Source organism: Denticeps clupeoides, chromosome 6 (genome assembly GCF_900700375.1).
Source record: "Denticeps clupeoides chromosome 6, fDenClu1.1, whole genome shotgun sequence".
In the NCBI taxonomy this organism is placed as follows: Eukaryota; Metazoa; Chordata; class Actinopteri; order Clupeiformes; family Denticipitidae; genus Denticeps; species Denticeps clupeoides.
In genome coordinates this window covers 4,772,480-4,792,471 of record NC_041712.1, presented here as the reverse complement: position 1 = coordinate 4,792,471, position 19,992 = coordinate 4,772,480, and the positions used below count along the sequence as shown (strand labels likewise).

General features: G+C 40.2%; 1 protein-coding gene across 1 annotated transcript; it reads right to left on the bottom strand.

The window, feature by feature from the left end:
- Positions 1-1,006: 1,006 nt before the first annotated feature.
- On the bottom strand, positions 1,007-19,651 carry galnt10 (UDP-N-acetyl-alpha-D-galactosamine:polypeptide N-acetylgalactosaminyltransferase 10 (GalNAc-T10)). Its single transcript, XM_028984806.1, has 12 exons — positions 19,360-19,651; positions 18,429-18,507; positions 17,118-17,256; positions 10,935-11,101; positions 9,228-9,413; positions 8,949-9,132; positions 7,914-8,031; positions 6,180-6,287; positions 5,084-5,305; positions 4,254-4,370; positions 2,022-2,171; positions 1,007-1,698 (listed from the first exon to the last, which is right to left on the bottom strand). The coding sequence occupies exons 1-12, from the start codon at positions 19,510-19,512 to the stop codon at positions 1,534-1,536; spliced, it is 1,788 nt and encodes a 595-aa protein (XP_028840639.1). The 5' UTR covers positions 19,513-19,651; the 3' UTR covers positions 1,007-1,533.
- Positions 19,652-19,992: the final 341 nt, after the last annotated feature.

Sequence of the window (19,992 nt, the reverse complement as noted above, 5' to 3'; positions counted from 1 at the left end):
TCTTCTTATAGCCATCCTTATGTAGAACAACAATTCTTTTTTTCCTAGTTCATGACCACGATTTGCCATGTTGAACTAGTGTCCAGTATGAGAGTGTGAGAGTGACACACCTGCTCCCCATTCACACATGAGACCTGGTTAACCTGGGCAGGGAAAACCAGTTAATTGTGTAGTTTGGACAATTTCCTTTCGTTGCCAGCGGTTTAGACAATATTAGCTGAGTGTTCAGTTTTGATGTGTCAGCAAATTTAAGCTGTTATACAAGCTGAACACTGACTACTTTACATTTGCTCAAAGTGTCATATCTTCAGTGTTGTCCGAAGGAAAAATATAATACAATATTTATAAAATGTGAGGGGTGTACTTACTTTTGTGTACTTTTCTTCTGTATGAAGGGATGATAATGTTAGTATCATAATGTCTGCATTTTTACACACTGCTGCACTGAACATGTGAACAGTTATGTTACCACGTAAAACTCAAAACTTAAAAGGAACAACAAATCATAAATGTCATATTTTTGCTTTGTGTAAAAATACACTAGACTGAAGGATGCCATGACAAATGTTTAATAGCCTCAAAAAACAAGAAAATTATAAAAAAAAATGCCAGACGCCCCTCAAAAATGAAGGGTTGGCTAATACCAAGTATTTAACAGGAGGGTGAGTAACATTGCCAGATGATTAAACATGCTGTTATTTTGTGGCAAATATCGCAAGATAATTCACATATTTATTACTTGGAATGACGTGATTATATATCTATATAGGGGTGGGGGGTTTATATTGGCTGGATCTGATTATTGTGGCACATGACACCCCAACTCCCCCACAAATTATGCATATGGGCTACACTACAAATCCAAGCATGTGAGCCAATTTCCCTCACCTCTATTGAGTCATTGAAAAAGGTTTGGACACCCCTGCACTACATAGCTCAAACTCTAATTATGATACCATAAAAAATAAATAATACAATTATAATTAATCCATACTCAGACAAATACTTCATTGGCCAGACAACCATTTATTAGAAAAATAGAAAGGTAATTTGCTTTATTTACATTTGAGAAAATTATACTTTTCAGAATATCAGTTCTTCTTTTTCCACATAACTTCCACCACCTCATACAACAAAAGAAGTGACACGATTCTCAATAGTTTTCATGGTGTCATGAAACAGCCCATTTGTTGCGAACAATAGCATTACGTTAAGGGATGAGACATATGTGTTTATATTCATTGTGTTGATTATTTTGGATTTTTTGTCTTGTTCTTGTTTCGCCAGTTCTGAAACCACTCCGTACCAGTCTAAAAGGGAATTCAATCTGCTGGCTGATGAACAGTTGTTCATGATTCTTTCTGCGGCAAACAAAAGGATTTTATTGCTAACAGGATTTCATAAGGCACACCATCACCCCAGTTCACTGTCTCTCTCTCTATCACTCACACACACACAAACATAAATTCTCATAAAGTATGGGTCCTCTGCTGTCCTCTTTCTTGTCTTCACTGCTCCAGATGTCCTGCTGGGTTAGTGCTGGTTGAGGTTGAAGCTGTTTAAAACAGATGAGTTGATGTGCTCGAACTGCCACTGCTGGCTGGGGGAACTGGGATTGCACCTGTTCATAAAGACTCTCTTCTCTTCCACACTGCAGTCTATGCAGCTGTTACTAACAGGGTGATAAATGGTTCTGTCCTGAAAGATAAGAAAGGATAGACAAGGTATTTAATTTTCCAGCACAAAAAACTTTATTAAAAATGATGGTAATGGTCGGCATTACTAATATTTTAACTTTTATTAAAGATTGCAGCAACTTTATGGTAGGAATTGTAACGTTGTCTATAAAGCTTTTAAATTAAAAAATGAATGGTTCACATAATATAAAAAGTTAATGTTCAATCTATAGTTCATTTCAATCAATAAAGCCTAGAATCCACTAAAACCCCAGGATTTATTCATTATATTACAATCCTTTTCAACCCTGTAACATGACTAAAAAGCAATGAACCCTTTCTTGCCTTCTTGTAGCGCCAGAGCTGATTTCCTTTCATGCCATGACAGTCATAGAGTGTGACAGGACTGTAGTGGGAGATGGCATCAAAGCAGACTTTTTTGGTATGGAGTGGATCTCCTACCCGAATATCCTCTCTCCAACCAAATGTGAACACCTAGAGGGTAATCACACATATTTACCTCACCATGTACTTTTATCTCGCACAAAAACATCATCAACTAATCACCATTCACAAAAAGAGAAACACACCATGGTACCCATTGTTCTGTTTCATGTTTGGTTCTGGCTGGTAGTCAATATTTGCATTTACATTTACGGCATTTATCAGACGCCCTTGTCCAGAGGACCTTACAATCGGAGTGACAGAGACAGTCCCCCTGGAGGCACTCAGGGATAAGTGCCTTGCTCAGGGACACAGAGTTTGGACCTGTGACTTTGTGATCTTCTGATTCATAGTGTGTTACACACTAGGCTAATACCACTTCGCACACCACAACTAAAACAAAGTTGATTAACTGAACATGATGAGAAAAACATTGCCCTTACACGAAACAAACAAGATTACTAACAAACTTCACAACTGGTATTACTATTACTATTATTTTCTATTATTTTCTATTACTACTGAAGACATCCAAAGTGGACACAAATGGAATTATTAACAAAAACAGTTCAATCAGAATATGCTTTATATTTTAGATTCCACCACATACAGCTTTGCATTTTTTGCCATTCTCTCATTCAGGTCATCACATGGAATGGTTTTCCAACAATCCAGTTCCCAGAGGTGCTGAGCACTTGTTGGCTGCTTTGCCTTCACTCTGTGGTCCAAATCATCCCCAACCATCACAACTGGATTCAGGTCATCTGATGCAGCACTCCACTACTCTCTTTCTTGGTCAGACTGTCCTTACATAGCCTGGAGCTGAGTTTGTCTGTCAAACGATGGTCCCACTAAGCGTAAACCAGATATGATGTCAGGTTGCTGTAAAATGATGTGGAACCATGCTGGTTAAGTTTGCCTGGAATTTTAAATGAAACATCAACAGTGTCACCATGCCTGACAGTGGGAACCATCTGCTCACCTTTTCTACAAGGAATCAAAACTTTCAAATTTGGACTAGTCAGACCATTCCTTTTGTTTCTTGGCCCAACCAACTCTCCTTCTTCCTCAGAAATGGCTTGTTTGCATGAATCAGACCCTCTGAACTGTAGATGTTTCTGCTACTTAAATTCTGTGATGTATATGAATCTGAGGTGCTGTTAATTTGCTGATCAATGCAGTTTCATCGTAGTGTTTGATGGTCTTTGTTAAAAGTGAAAGTGAAGTGATTGTGGAACACTGCAGCACAGCACACGTGCATACAACGAAATTTGTCCTCTGCACCTTGGCGGATTGGGATTCGAACCGGCAACCTTCTGATTACAGGGCTGCTTGTATATGTGGGTGGTAGTAGCCTAGTGGGTAACACACTCGCCTATGAACCAGAAGACCCGGGTTCAAATCCCACTTACTACCATTGTGTCCCTGAGCAAGACCCTTAACCCTAAGTTGCTCCAGGGAGACTGTCCCTGTAAATACTGATTGTAAGTCGCTCTGGATAAGGGCGTCTGATAAATGCCATAAATGTATATGAAATGTAAATATGTTTAAAGTAATTTCTCTTTACTTAGTTGAGTGTTTCTTAGAACACCAGTCAAATAAACGTTTGTAAAAACCCTACCTCTGCACAACTCAACCGATTGTCTCAAACAAATTAAGAAGGCGAATAATTAACTCGTCAAGGCAGATCTGTAAATTAACCATTCCAAGTGATGACCTCATGAAGCTGAGAGAACAGCAAGTTTGTGCAAAGCAGTAATCAAAGCAAAGTTGACTAATTTGAAGCATCTTAAATGTACAACCTATTGCAGTTTTTTTGTTTTCTATATAATTAATTGTGTTCCTTCATAGTTTAGAGGTAATCAATATTAATTTACAAAAAAACATTGAATGAGAAGGCGAGTCCAAACTTTGGACTGGTACTGTATATTTTTTATTGGTTTATTTGTTCTTCAATTGAATGTGTCACATTAAAAGCTGTTTACAACGGTTTGGAAACTTTTTACTGTGATGTCATTTTTTACATTACAAAAAAGGGTGTATCCACTGTATATTAGTCCTGATCTTTGATGATATAGCCTATGATCTCCATTCTATTTTTATTTGTGGGAGGTAAATATGTAGTGTTCTCACCTGGCCCTGAAGCCACACAGCTTCGCTGCGCCCTTTGAGGCATGTCTCCAGATATATGGGAGATCCAGAAGCAAGGTTTTTGCTGTCCAGACATAGCCCCGTGCCAACATTACGCAGCTAAACACAAAAAACAAAAACACAGTTTGATTTCCACTGCAAGCACCCTAAACTGATTTCAATGTCTGTCTCCAATTTAATGTAGGGGTCAGACACACACAGGAAGTAAACAAAACACATTATCTGCATTATCTGCAAATGTTTTTGTCATCCTTATTTAATAGTATAGCAATGTATGCATAGCATATAATTTAAGAATTTCATTTTAGATGAGATTCCTATTGTCAAAACATTGGTGGTGTTTTCCCTTTTAACCCCAGACTTAACAGTTGACCAGAAGACTCAGAAGCCACAGAAGGTTATTGCGGTAAAGACTGGAAGCGAGAAGTGTTTTGTTGTTGAAAATATCTGAGGGATTGAGGGTGGGGTTCTTTGGAATTGAAATTATTCTTGCCTTTTTGAAGGCTTTTGTGATATGACCAGATATTATGGACTCATTAAATACAGATGTGACGAAGGGAATAAGTTTGGGAGACACACACTGAAGCATTGTGGAAGTGACTGGATCCAGTGTGTGATGAGTTGTAGGATCTCTGCTGATGTCAGGATAGAGAAGTGTTCCAAAGAAGAGTAAGGGGAGTTCTTGGTGTATATTACAGGTGGTTCAGTGGATGTTTAAAAGATTGGAGAAATGATGTGTAATTTTATGTGTAATGTTTGATGCTCCTGCTATATGCTCGTGAGGCTGCTACGTGCAGGTGTGTAGGCCATACCTCTCCCCATGCAGCAGCAGAGGGTTCTACGGGTGGATAGTGCTTGGGCAGGTCCCATGCGACTTCTGTCATGAACCACCTGAAGTTCTTACATTGCAACCTGGAGCGAAGCTCCCTCTGAGCACTTGTGTCTCCTACGGACAAATGCCGATATTCAGGCCGCCGCTGATAGATAAATTCAGCATACTCGTCCATCCAAACTTCTGCTACACGCTTCAGATTCTACAGGGGGAATGATTCCAAAAAATATTTTAGCAATACAATTATACAAACTACTAAAAATCTTAAAAAAAGAAAAAGTTTCAACAAAACATGAACCAATAAAAAAATACTATTCTATATAATTTATTTGGTGATATTTGACTATTGATGAAGTTTGGACACACCTCCACATGTGTTCATTCATAGTTTTGATGCCTTCAGGGAGAATCTACCAATGTAAATGGTCATGAAAATAAAGACATTGACATGAGAAGGTGTGTCCAAACATTTGGCCTGTACTGTAAATTTTACAGATTATGAACAAGTCATGGCAAACTAGAAAGCAGGGTTTTAAGGGGCAACAGTTTCCCTTGATAGATAGGGCAGGTAGATGGGGTCCACCAGTCCAGATCATAGGAGGTAGAACACATCCTTCAGACTGAATGAATTCAGGCACAGATGTGGCCAGATTGATTTACTTTATGCTCTGTCCAAACATGAAATAAGTGAAGACGCCCTCTAGCAAGTGTCTCCACCAGTTGTCTGATGCTAATATCACAAGTAGGTTGTTATGTCTGTAGGTTCTTGTACAGGCATGCAGTGGTAAACCATGAACTGCGCCTTTAGGGCATCCAGGCAGAGGGAACGCTACAAAGCAAATTCTTCCAAGGTGTTGTCATGGTGCTTTAGTGGTATACAAAGGCTAAGGCTACCCTAATCCTGGTCGAAAACATAAGCAAAGAACTTGCTTTTCTCTGATCTGACATTAACCTGATTTTGGAAAAGGTTTTTTGTGACTGTCCTGTTTTGTTGTATTTTGTTCCTCCTCCAGCATTGTTTTTATTCTCTCTCAATGCACTGGAATCATGGCCTGGGTACCTGAAACAATACTTACTTTTGCAAGACTGACTCCACCAGGAAGCTTATAAGGCACATATTTCCTGTAGATATGCCCAACTCTGGAGCAGGGGACATCCTCCATGCGTCCTCCACACATCCAAACCTAAAATTCAAAAACACGTGTAGAGAGCAACATATAATTAAACGTGTTAATTTTGTTAGATAATATTTTAATGATAAAATATGAACTGTTCAAAAAAAGGAACACAAAAACAAGACATTGTTCTTAAATACTTTGCTCTTTAAATAGTTGAATGTGCTCACAACAAAATCAGACAAAAAATATCAATGGAAAACAATTTTGAGTCACACTCAAAATTAAAGTGGAAGAACACACTACTGGCTGACCCAACTTTAATGTAATGTCCTTAAAACAAGCCAAAATGAGTCTCAGTAGAGTGTGTGTGGCCTCCACGTGCCTGTATGACCTCCCTACAACGCCTGGACATGCTCCTGATGAGGTGGCGGATGGTCTCCTGAGGGATCTCCTCCCAGACCTGGACTAAAGCATTCTCCAACTCCTGGACAGTCTGTGGTGCAATGTGCTGTTGGTGGCTGGAGCAAGACATGATGTCCCAGATGTGCTCAATTGGATTCAGGTCTGGGGAAGGAGCGGTTCCCAGGAGGAACACAGGGCCAACCGTACCAGCATATGGTCTCACAAGGGGTCTGAGAATCTCATCTCGGTACCTAATGACAGTCAGGCCACCTCTGGCGAGCACATGGAGGACTGCATGGCTTCCCAAAGAAATGCCACCCCACACCATAACTGACCCATGCTGGAGGATGTTGCTGGCAGCAGAACGTTCGCCATGATGTCTCCAGACTCACATCTGTCACATGTGCTAAGTGTTAACCTGCTTTCATCTGTGAAAAGCACAGTGGCGAATTTGCCAATCTTGGTGTTCTCTGGCAAATGCCAAATGTGCTGCACGGTGTTGGGCTGTAAGCACAAGCCCTCATACCACCCTCATGGAGTCTGTTTTGGACTGTTTGAGCAGCCACATGCACATCTGTGTCCTGCTGGAGGTCATTTTGCCAGAAGGCATAGGAAGTGAGTCTGTGGTCACCACCTGCAGGACCACGCCTTTATTGTGGATGTCTCGCTAATTGCCTGTAATTTCCACCCGTTGTCTATTCCATTTACAGAACAGCATGTCAGATTGATTGTCAGTGTTGGCAGTTTGATTTAACAGAAGTGTGATAGATTTGTTATATTGAAAGTGAAGTGATTGTCACGTGTGATACACAGCAGCACAGCACACGGTGCACACAGTGAAATTTGTCCTCTGCATTTAACCCATCACCCTGAGTGAGCAGGGTGATGTAAAGTGTTCCCTTTGAGCAGTGTATTAGCAAATACAAAAAAAGTAATTCTATAATATTTGCTTTTAAAATCTTGACTGTTGGTATCAATTGAAACACAATGTGTAAACTTATAGCACAAATTAAATTCCTCAGTATTAGTTTTACTGAATGTTTGTGGTCTTCTTACTTGTTATTACTGTTATTGTCATCATAGTCATAATATTATTCAATATTATGACTATGCTCAATTTTAGGTTGGTGGTATTATGTTATGGCTGATCAGTGCATAGATACTCTTAATACTCTATGGGAGTTTACATAACTTAATATAACATCACAATTTTTTCAAGGAGTTTTTGAATAATGTCAAAAATAACATTAAAATGTATAAGAAGTAAATAACAATGCTCAAATTAATTACCTTAAATGAAATCTCATACTGCTCTCCTCCCCAGATCTCCAGTCCAGTATCATACCCTCCCAACTCCCAAAACCATTTCCTGTTCACAGCAAATAGCCCACCTGCCATAACGGGAGACCTGAAGGCAGCACAAACATTAATGAAGGCAAAGATTCAAACAGACACGCTAAAGATAAATCACGGCTGGATTTCTGAAGGTTCACAGAAGAATTGATTCGAAAATTGGTCTGAGACTAATTATTTTAGAAGAAAAGGAGCAAAACACAACACTGCGTTACTAAATACACTTCCTTTATGAACAGCCTGTGACAAAATTGTACACAATATTAAAATCCTTTCTGAGTCTGAGGCAAATTCATATTTCAAGAGCAAAACGTCTCAATAACTATATTTCAAACAGAATTTGGCCCACATTTGTTGTTACAATGGCTGGGAATGTTCCAGGACTGTTATCCTGTTCTTCTGTAATTCAGATTTAAAACACAGTTCATGGGGCTCAAATTAAAACCGAGCATCTCCAAAACCGCACCTCTTGTTCCCAGTTTCCAGTGGTAAGGAAATGATGTTGGCTAGATGGCTGGGTCATAGCATCTGGTGGTAAGGACAGCCCTACACTGAATGTCCTGTTTCCTTGAACTGAAACAGACTATTCTGAAGACAAAGCCCCCGCTGTGTGACATGCACTACAAAAATAAGTCGGATCCATGGAAGCACCACCTGAACACTTGGTACCAGATACCATTATTAGGGTATGGCAAACCATGTAAATCTTCATGGTTTGTTAAAAATTCAGAATTATACCAAAACATCACATTTACAACACATTGTTTTATGTTTTGAACCCTTTCCTGCTTTGCTCAATATTCCTTTCTTTTCAGACTCAGATAAAAATATTGCCTCATAGCTTTGCTAACTCATTTAGGTTGAAGTGTTAAAATAAGTAATAACTTGACTTTATATCATATGAGGATACATGGATTGTAACTTATTTTGTTAAAATAAAACAGAAAGAGACATTATTAGGTTTATACTCACTCAAATGGCTCACTAGCGTCCTCCTTTGCCAACTCGGCAGGAATAGGGATGCGCTTGTAATACATTTCCCAATCAAAGGCACCCCGCATTGCGTCCCCTGCCTGAGTCTCATAGCCAAAGTTGTCGTTGTCAATCACATCAATCATTGGGCACACAATTGTTTTTTTATCTTGAGCAATGCGATCTGGTCCATGGAGGAGAGGGGGTTGTGTTATATTTTTAGCCTAAAATGTTTGTGTCTGACTGATTTGTTATATATATATATATACAAAATTTTACCCAGAAGAGGTGGAAGCCAGTTCACATTGGCCTCGCAGTGTGAATCAAGAAAGGTGATTACTTCCCCGATAGCATTAGCTGCTCCCAGTAAGCGGGTCCGTATTAATCCTTCCCTTTTCTTGGTACGTAGGATCCGGACCTTCGGCACATGAGTCATGTAATTTTCTAGTGGTGCTTTCAAGTGATCTACAGGAGACAGTGTAGAATTCTATAAATTTTTATACTCACTTGATTGTCATTGTGAAACACAGCACACAACAAAATGTCTCCCATCCTTGGTGAGCAGTGGGCAGCCACTAAAGGCTCCTGGGGAGCAGTGTGGGGGGACCGTACCTTGCTCAGTGACACCTTGGCAGTTCGGGATTCAAACCCACAATGGGTTGGCTTCCTTACCCGCTAGACTAACTAACATTCACTGTGGTATCAGCTGACATCTCGGTCTCAAAATGGAAAGGCAATGAATGCACACCTCATCTCCTTTCCAATCCCCTCCACCCATCCAATCAATAACATTAATAACATTTAAAGACTCAAAAAGTATAGGTTCAGAACTGCCTATAGATTATTACACTTTAGACACTGTATTTGCATCCCTGTCACCTTTAGTGAAATAGTAGAGATTAAATGGTAGTTGAACACTGAATCTCATCTCTGCTGACAGCACCACCTGGTGGACTACATTTGTACACAGAAATATGGATATTTGATGTCCCTGTATTGATACAATATCAGCACGTAAAATATCCCCATATATTGCTGTATTCATATTTTCTAACACCCCTAGGGTCTAAATATATATTTTTTACAGGTTTATACACAAAATAAAAATGACTTACAATATAGAAAGATCAAACCAAAAAAGACTGTCTGATCCATTTCGATTCAATATTACACAAACATCCAAATTGTACTGACAAAGCTCTTTAGGTCTTTTGTTTTATGCAAACAAGAACTCGCTGTGTTTGAAGCAGACTGCTTCAGAACCTCAGACCACTGCTTGTTCTTCTAGTAAAGCACCTGTCCCACCAGAAGCAGTAGCTCCAGAAACTTGTTATATCAGAGCCACCAGAACCACTGTCTGCAAGTGTGGTGGAATTTCTTCTTCACCTCACTATAACAGTTGCAACCTGGATTAAAACGAGCACATGGGCAATCTGCAGCGAGGAAAATGCTTCAGATGGCAACATATTATTGAAACTTAAAAGATACAGTTAACAGGTAAACCTGGAAGAACCATCATTTACATTTTACATTTACAGCATTTATCAGTCGCCCTTATCCTTACAACCAGTAGTTACAGGGACAGTCTCCCTGGAGACTGGAGTAGTTACAGGGACAGTCTCCCTGGAGCAATTTAGGGTTAAGTGTCTTGCTCAGGGACACAATGGTAGTAAGTGGGATTCGAACCCGGGTCTTCTGGTTCATAGGCGAGTGTGTTACCCACTAGGCTACTACCACCCTAGTGGTAGTAGGTAGTAGGAATCAGGCTTCATTTTACTTGGAAGGGTAAAGACTGGACTCTGGAAAAATAAAAAAAAATAATAATTTGGTCTGATGAGACTTGATTTACACTGTTCCAGAGTAATGCATGAAGCGATGCAACCTTACTGCTGACAATAAGTTATGGGTTTAGCAGAATCATGACAAAGCAATGAACACATAAAGCAGTGCACATCATTTTTAGAGACACAGAAAGTGAAGGAGTACCTCTGTCACTGAAGTCATCCACCAGTATGATCTCTGCAATGAGCTGAGGTGGAGAACGATTGAGGACGCTGTGGACAGTGCGCAACAGTGATGACCAGCCCTCATTATGGAATGGGATTATAACACTGGTGTTAGGCAGCCACTCAGCATAAAGCTTCTGCTTACAGCTGAAACACACAAACATTATAAAAACTTGGTGTGGATTAAAAAAAAAAAAGATTTGTCTTTGTGCTGAATCATATGATGACCCATCATTGATCTGTTTCTACAGTTGGAGGCTATGGCCAACAAGCACAGTTTGAAGCGTGGAATGTTTTTTTCTACTTTATTACATTTGTGCATGTGCTAATCCTTTGAATCCTTTGATACTTCATACACCCAATGTAAGCCTATATAAGCAAACTAAGCAGTCCCAGCTGATGTTGGGTCTTCCAGCCTCCATTAGCAGACAGAAAGACTGAGAAACAACATCTAACCTTTTTGAAACATGAAGCTGCAGACTTCACAAGAATCCATCTTTAAAGCATAAGCCTCCTCAAACAGCACAGCCCTACTTCCCACTCAGAAAACTTAAAGTGAGTAGGGTTTTAAAGTAAGAGGCCTTTAGTTTGATACACTGCTCCACTCTCAGATCAGTAATGCAGCGGAGGTTAGACAGCCACATGTATCACAGTTTAGAAAAGACAGGCAGAGTAGGATGTGCTGCTGTGACAAACCCCAGTGACATTCCTGAGGACACTTTTTTTGGTTTCCACATAATAAAACCTCACTCACACTTGAATCTCAACAGTGTGGGCCACAGAACACTTATTCAAATCAAAATCTGTGTGCCCTCTGTGAGGTCTCCATGATGGACTTTCATTTTTACAAGCCAGGTGAAGCAAAGTTTAATGTGCCATGTCCTTAACAAACAAATCTCATACACCCTGCTTCAGTCAGCATGGCTGTTTGGATGCCTTCTCATTGAATGTTTTTCCTTTATTTATCTTTTGTCCTCAACATTGTATATTAATACAGAAGACATCCAAATTATGAAGGGACACATGAAATTACAGTGGGTACAGAAAGTATTCAGATGCCCTTATATCTTTCGCTCTTTGTTATATTGCAGCCATTTGCTAAAATTGTTTAGTTATTTTTTCCTCATTAATGTACACACAGCACCCCATATTGACAGAAAAACAGAATTGTTGACATTTTTGCAGATGTATTATGAAAGAAAAACTGAAATATCACATAGTCCTAAGTATTCAGACCCTTTGTTCAGTATTAGTAGAAACACTCTTTTGATCTAATACAGCCATGAATCCTTTTGGGAAAGATGCAACAAGATTTTCACACCTGGATTTGGGGATCCTCTGCCATTCCTCCCTGCAGATCGTCTCCAGTTCTGGCAGGATGGATGGTAAACGTTGGTGGACCGCCATTTTTAGGTCTCTCCAGAGGTGCTCAATGGGGTTTGAGTCAGGGCTCTGGCTGGGCCATTCAAGATCACGGAGTTGTTGTGAATCCACTCCTTCATTATTTTAGCTGTGTGCTTAGAGTCATTGTCCTGTTGGAAGGTAAACCTTCGGCTCATTCTGATGTCCTGAGCACTCTGGAGAACCAGTCGCCCTGTCCCTGCAGCTGCAAAACACCCCACAGCATGATGCTGCCACCACCGTGCTTCACTGTTGGGACTGTATTGGACAGGTGATGAGCAGTGCCAGGTTTTCTCCACACATACCACTTAAAATTTAGGCCAAAAAGTTCTATCTTGATCTCATCAGACCAGATAATCTTATTTCTTGCCATCTTTTTTTGCAAACTCCTTGTGGGTTGCACTGAGTAGTGGCTTCCGTCTGGCCACTCTGCCATAAAGCCCCAACTAGAGGGCTGCAGTGATTGTTGACTTTCTACAACTTTCTCCCAGTTTCTGACCTCATCTCTTGAGCTCAGCGACAGTGATCTTTGGGTGGTTCTTTACCTCTCTCACCAATAGCCTCTTCTCCCCCAATAGCTCAGTTTGGACAGAAGGACTGCTCACTCAGGGTGATAGGTTAAATGCAGAGGACAAATTTCACTGTGTGCACCGTGTGCTGTGCTGCTGTGTATCACATGTGACAATCACTTCACTTTTTTTTAAAAAGGATTGTGGTCGTCCCAAACGTCTTCCAGTTAAGGATTATGGAGGCCACTGTGCTCTTAGGAACCTTAAGTGCTGAATTTTTTTGTAACCTTGGCCAGATCTGTGCCTTGCCACAATTCTGTCTCTGAGCTCATCTGGCAGTTCCTTTGACCTCATGATTCTCATTTGCTCTGACATGCGTTGTGAGCTGTAAAGTCTTATATAGACAGGGGGGTGGCTTTCCTAATCACGTCCAACCAGTATAATCAAACACAGCTGGACTCAAATGAAGGTGTAGAACCATCTCACGGACGATCAGAAGAAATGGACAGCATCGTAGTTAAATAGCAAAGTGTCTGAATACTTAAAACCATGTGATATTTCAGTTTGTCTTTGTTAATAAATCTACAAAAATGTCAACAATTCTGTGTTTTTCTGTTAATATGGGGTGCTGTGTGTACATTAATGAGGAAAAAAAACATTATTTTTGGCTGCAATATAACAAAGAGTGGAAAAACTTAAGGGGTCTGAATACTTTCCCTACCCACTGTATGTAGTTAAAAGCAAACCAAAAAAATAGAATATGCTGGAATGGTTTTCCAACAATATTGAAGGAGTTCCCAGAGGTTCTCAGCACTTGTTGGCTGCTTTGCATTCACTCTGCACACATTCTGTTTCTCTATACTCTGTTCCTTGTTTTTCATGGATTAATGGTTTTCTTGCAAGGCCAAGATCTGATAAACAGTGTGTCCATGTGATTGCTGGTTTGAGCCATTTGGCCACAAATTAGATAGGAAGGTAGAAGAAACCAGTGTGTGAGTGAGATTGGCAGATCATAACATTTTCCTCACATTAAATTCTGCTAAAGTAAGGAAACTCCCAACCTCATATTTTTCTCTCTTCATCTGAACCTCGGATTTCATTTCGAGAGTCTAACATTTGGCATGAACAGGATTGACTCGAGGAATGGAACAAGACAGAATTAATGAGCAGCTGACCAAAAGAATTGGAGATAAGACCATCATCCTTTCTTTGTAAAGCTGTTAAAGATAAGGAAAGAGAAGAAGGTTTGCTTGTCTAAAAGAAAATTATCTAAAGAGTAAGAAGAGAGTCTGTGGTGAAGAGATGAGAATTTGCTAAATGGAGCAAATACAAGTACTATTTTTAAAGAAATTGGTCTTGTCAATAAAAAGGAAAACTTGTACTTGGATGGCTTTGTATGTCATTGTCTAGAAAGTGTGTCAGTATTAACAAAATATCAAAAAGTCCAACAACAGAAAAAAAGAGGAATAGAACCACCAGAGGTGGATGTTGATCATATGACAAATTTCAGTGACACTGTGGAAACAAAGAAAAAAACCTTGACAACTATTTGGCTGTGCTCAGCTGAGCTGAGATTTACAAGTGTCAAGCAGAGTTAATCTGGTGGAGAAGAGAGAGACGTAGGGAGTTCAGTCGTCTGTGACAGATCTACAAATTACATCCTTGTGATACAGATACAGATACTGGCACAAAGTTTTCAGCTTCTGACAGTGCAAGCTTGAGCGAATCCACGGAATTAGCACTGAGAAAAGATGGCCAAAGGTTTGAAGAAGGATGAGAGCATATGCAAAAATGGTTCAAGGTCACCAAATGAAGAAAGAAGACATTATGCCCAACACTTTCATCAAATCTGTCTTAAACACTCAGAAATAACCAGTGAAAATTATGGAAATTATTCTTCTATGGCCCTTTGTGGATGGCTTGGATAGGTTACTAGAGAGGATGTGTTGGCACAAGAAAAGTAAAGGTCGAAACTCATCTGGTAAGCTTGGCAACCCCAGAGGGCATGATGTGGTGAAAACCAACAGAAAAAAGCTTTCAACTAAGAGAATTATTTAAGCATTTCGACGACATCAAAGAAATACAGAAACAAAGCCTGACTGTAGAAAAATGGTCCTGGATGGAAGAGGGTGCGAAACTCCACAGAGATGACATCTGGAGATATGCAAACATCATACAGAATGGTAGCTCCAGTGGCACAAGATACATATCTGGCTCAAGAGTCATTCTGTAGGACACATTGTTCACGAACACCAGTGTTGACTGAAGCAATTTACCAGCTGGAGTCCCGGTTCCAGAGTCAGACACAATAGGTTGTTGGACGATGTATGATCTGTCAGAAACCCAATCCAGTTCATTACTGATGATGCCTGCTCCACCCGGTCCTTTTCTCCACCTACAAGTGGATTACATCACTTTGCCCAAATGTCAGGGATACTCTGATGTGCTTGTCATTTTTGACAAATTCTCAAGGTGTGTTGAAGCTTCTCCATGCCAAAAGGCAACAGCTACCCATTCAGCAAAAGACTTTGTCAAGGACTACATCTACAATGTCAGATTGACTCTGATCAAGGAAGACATTTTACCAGTACAGCCTGCCAGGAAATCTGCCGACTTTCACTGCCCTCATCCCCTCCAAATGTTCTGGTTTCCAGTGATAATGTTTTTGATTCAATTGGTTTTCCATAGAATCACAGGAGAGAGCGACAATTTTAAAATGATTTTACATTTATTTAGTATATGGTTTCCTACTTTTATTTTCCTAGCATTTATTTAGCTTTTAGTCTGTTTTAGACTTCTCATGAAATAATAGCTCTGATAAACAATCTGTCCACTGGATGTGCTGGCTCCAGACAACCCAGTGTGTGTGGTGTTGCGTAGTGTGAGGAATATTAGAGAGACACTTGCTGGCCAATCGCAACATCTTGTAAGAACAACTTTATTGCTCTCAATAAACTCTGCTTGAGCCCAGCCTCATCTTTGAATCTTCACCTGAAGCTCGGATTTCATCCGGAGAATCTTACACAGTCAAAAAGGTCTATTCACTGTGTAAACGTTAGTACCAACCCTACCTCTGCACAACTCATCTGATGGTCTCAAAGATATTGACAAGGTACATCTGTTAATTGAAGACCATTCCAAGTGACTACTTCATGAGGCTGAGAATGCCAAGAGTGTGCAAAGCTGTCAAAGCAAATGGTGGCTACTAGAATCTAGAAACTGCACACAAAATTTCATTCATGTTCTATCATAATTTGGAAGGTGTCAGTATTTATTTGCAATGTAGAAAGTAAGAAAAACAAAGAAAAGAAGGTTTCTAATTTTGTAATTTGACTTTTTATCATCTCATTATCATCTCAGGGCTGCATGAGGAAATGGGACATTATAATGGACTGATAATGGACATTTAGAGTCAAAAAACTTTCTTTGCATAAAAGAAAGTGTTCTTCCTTGCTAATCAGTTCTGGTTTAACAAAAACGTTCTTTCATCGACAGCAGTTTTTGAGGGTTCTTAAAAAAACAAATCGGCATGATGTCGGTGATCCCTGCTGTGTGTATTTTAATCTGGTTAACCTGCACATCCAGACATGAATACACACGATCACAAATCTCTACATAATTGTGTTTGAATAACTGACACTAGCACAGCCTAAAGTGGTTTCTGTTTTTGGATTTATAGATCTCTCAACATTTCCATTGCCAAACCCCACAGGTTACAGATGTGAGCTGAGAACAGGGGGTCTTGACTCGTACCACCCACTCTTCAAAACAGCTGATTTTTTCTTCTAGGATAATTCCTGGGATTTATCCAGACCAAATTATTTTGTATAGGGATAAGGATAATGAGATCTTCTGTACTGATTCTCATTTTGTCACCCGTGTGTGTTGCATACATGATAGTAAGCACCCCTGGTGCACCTAGAACTCTTAACAATGATCCGGGTAGTGACTTTATTTACTGTAATCAGAGATAAACTAAAAAACATAGCACAAAGCTGATCAAACAGTACTAAACTCGTAAATGCTTTATAGATTAAACTGAGAGCTTTAATGAAGGAAAATCAGAAATGAGAGAAGAAGTGGGTGGCTGGTAGTTACAACTCCACAGGTTCACAGGATCACACTATAAAACAACTTGAATGTGCTTGGGAGTGTGGCCTTTTTTTTTGTTTTTTATACAAGATATATTTTTGCTCCTGATATCTGAGAAGACATAGGCGCTAAAATATGGTTGTAGAAAGGGTTGTACTCACTTGGGATGTCTTATGTCAGGCAGTGATCTGTTGAGGGCAATTTTGTCACTGACATAGATGTTGAAACCGTTTTCTCTGTAAGCCTGGTCCACAGAGTCTGCATCTGTCAAAGGAAATGGCTTTCCTTGCTCGCCATTCCCTACGCACATACATAAATTCAGAAAGACACATACACTGCTGAACTTATTCAAAAACCCCATTTAGTATCCTGAGTCAACTATGAAATATAGATTACATTTGGATTACTAATGACATTTATTAGAATTGCCTAGGACTGAACAATTTTAAGAAAAAAAAATCTAATTGTGATTAACCTAACAGGTATTGCGACTCCCAAAATTTTTTTTTTTGCGTGCAACTAGAAAATGCTTTATAAAAAAGCGATGAGTGTGCAGTTGGAAAACAGTAAGTGGCTCTATTGGGACTAGAACACTGGTTATCAAATATTTATTTTTCTCTGAAACAAAAGATTTAACTGAACTGTGGTTGAGTGCATGTGTTTAAGTAGCAAAGAACATCATTTATGTTCTATACGCAAATTTTTATTGAAATTGAGGTGTGATATACTAATTGTGCATCCTGTGTCCAAAACCCTGCAGCCACCCATATACCAGAAATACCTCTTTGACCTCCACAGTAGCCGTTTACATGTAGCATGAGTAGAGTTTTTGTTCAAGCATGCTATTGGCCATCCCTTTATATTGGTACACATCTGATAGTTGAGTGTAAAGGAAATGACACTCCTAATTGCTGAGCATGACTGTTACTCCGAGTGCAACAGCCAGTGAAAAAAAAGTAGCTTCTTATTGAACATGTACACTTCCGGGTATGGAGGTCTGACATGTTCATATTACTCATGTAGTGTGAGCAGTCGGGCCATACAGTTTGCAGACATAAATTATGAGCTTTGCCTTTTCATTGCGGGCGTAGTCGTACATAATCATTGCATTTAGTCATACAATTCGAGATGGTTTCATTACATGGTTTCTACATATTGCGTCACATTGCGCAGAGGTTCAACAGAATTCAACCCTAACAGTGGTGTGTGCAGAGACGTGCAGTGTGGTGCTTTCTGCGTTGCTTGGCACTTTGCAAATAGTTGCACTTTTTTTTTCACTAGTCAGATTCTAGTTAAGCTCTGGGCTCTTTCCCATATACAAAATACACAATATTCTCCAGCAGCTCACACATGTTAGATTGACAATTGTCAGTGTTCCTAGTCCTTACTTCACCAGACTGATGAAAACATTATGACAGCATTTCACAGATGATCAACATAAGTGTGAACAAATAGTGGTGCGAATGTCTTACCCGTCCGGAGAGCATCTTTCTGAATGGCTTCATAGTCATGCCAGTCTATCTTCTGCATCCCATTCCTTCTCCGCTGATTCTGCAGTATTTAGAAGCACACACAAAATCAAGCAGAGTAGCTTTATGACTGAATCGGGATGTCAATAATACTCACACATTTCCCAAAGAACCCTAGGCTATGGAATTAACCAGTCCACATACCCACCTATTGCTGCAACAAAGACACCTGTGTTGTGCCATGTGCCTTTTCTTGGATCCAGTGGACATACCTACTCATTCATTGTGTTTTCTTAATCTTCATGACTATTTACATTGGTAGATTCTCACTGATGGCATCAAAACTATGAATGAACACATGTGGAGTTATGTACTTGAGTAAATAGAGTTTACTGAATAAGTTTACTAGATAACTTCCGCAGTTAATATTTGTGGATTTTTTGGTTATGTAGGGGTGTGTACCTAAGCATGTAATCGATGGTTATTATACTAATAGACTAATGTGCACAAGAGAAAACTAACAGAGAATGACTTTAAATAACTGGCAATCCGAATCGGAACCTGGCACCACAAGCCCAGACGCAGGGGACCGTCGTTGTTCAGTCTTTTCGCTGCATGGACTTTTCAGACGGTCCCTTGCGCTGTGCGGAAACGCTGCATGAAACAACGAACTTGTCACCCCGCACGCCACGTAGCAGCTTATCGAGCAGAAAGTGACAAGCCACGCCACGCGTAGTCAGCTCCAGCCTGCTTCCAATCCCGACTTCCTGAGCTACGTGGCCGCGGCGCGGAAAAGTTCAATCGCCTTCGCGTGTTTTATTTGGGATAATACACGCTCGTCACAGCGAACCCGAACCCGAGGGAGCAACAAGTCAAACAAGAAAAAAAAAAAAGTTGTGGGGACGCATGTTCCTTCTCGATTCTCGGGGTGTACCTGAGAAATGTCGCCTGTCCCCCCACCTGCGTCCAGCGACTTTTCTGTCAGCTGCTCCCGGTATAAAGACCACAGGCCGACGTCGGGCAGAAACAGCAGGGCGGCCACGAAGAGCCCGGCGAGCTGCAGCAGCCGCTTCTCCTTCCGCTTCATGTCGCCTGCCGCTGGCTAATGTCGCGTCGCGTCGCGCCAGGTGTCAACTTTCCCTCGGCGGACACTTCCGCCAGCCGCCGAGGACGAGTGGGGTGCGTTTAGAGAAACGTTCGCGTAACTCTTCTTATTTCGCCCCCGCCTTGCCATTCAGGGGCGAGGAATATTTTTCGAAATCTTCGAAAAAGTTTTAATTTTTAGATTTGTAAAAGTTTATGATTTTGTCATGGCCATATTGGAGCGTGAAAAAAAGGGCGAATGACAACTCGCAGCTGAAGATACACGTTTTAATAAATAGATATTAAGGTAGAGTTGAGGGATTTCTCACTGATGTGTAGCTACCAGGAATCAAATTTGCTGAGAATGAGATGAAGTACCCATAATAAAATTTCCCCTCAGCTTGACAAGAGGATTTAGTTTCATATTTTACATTTACAGCATTTATCAGACGCCCTTATCCAGAGTGACTTACAATCAGTAGTT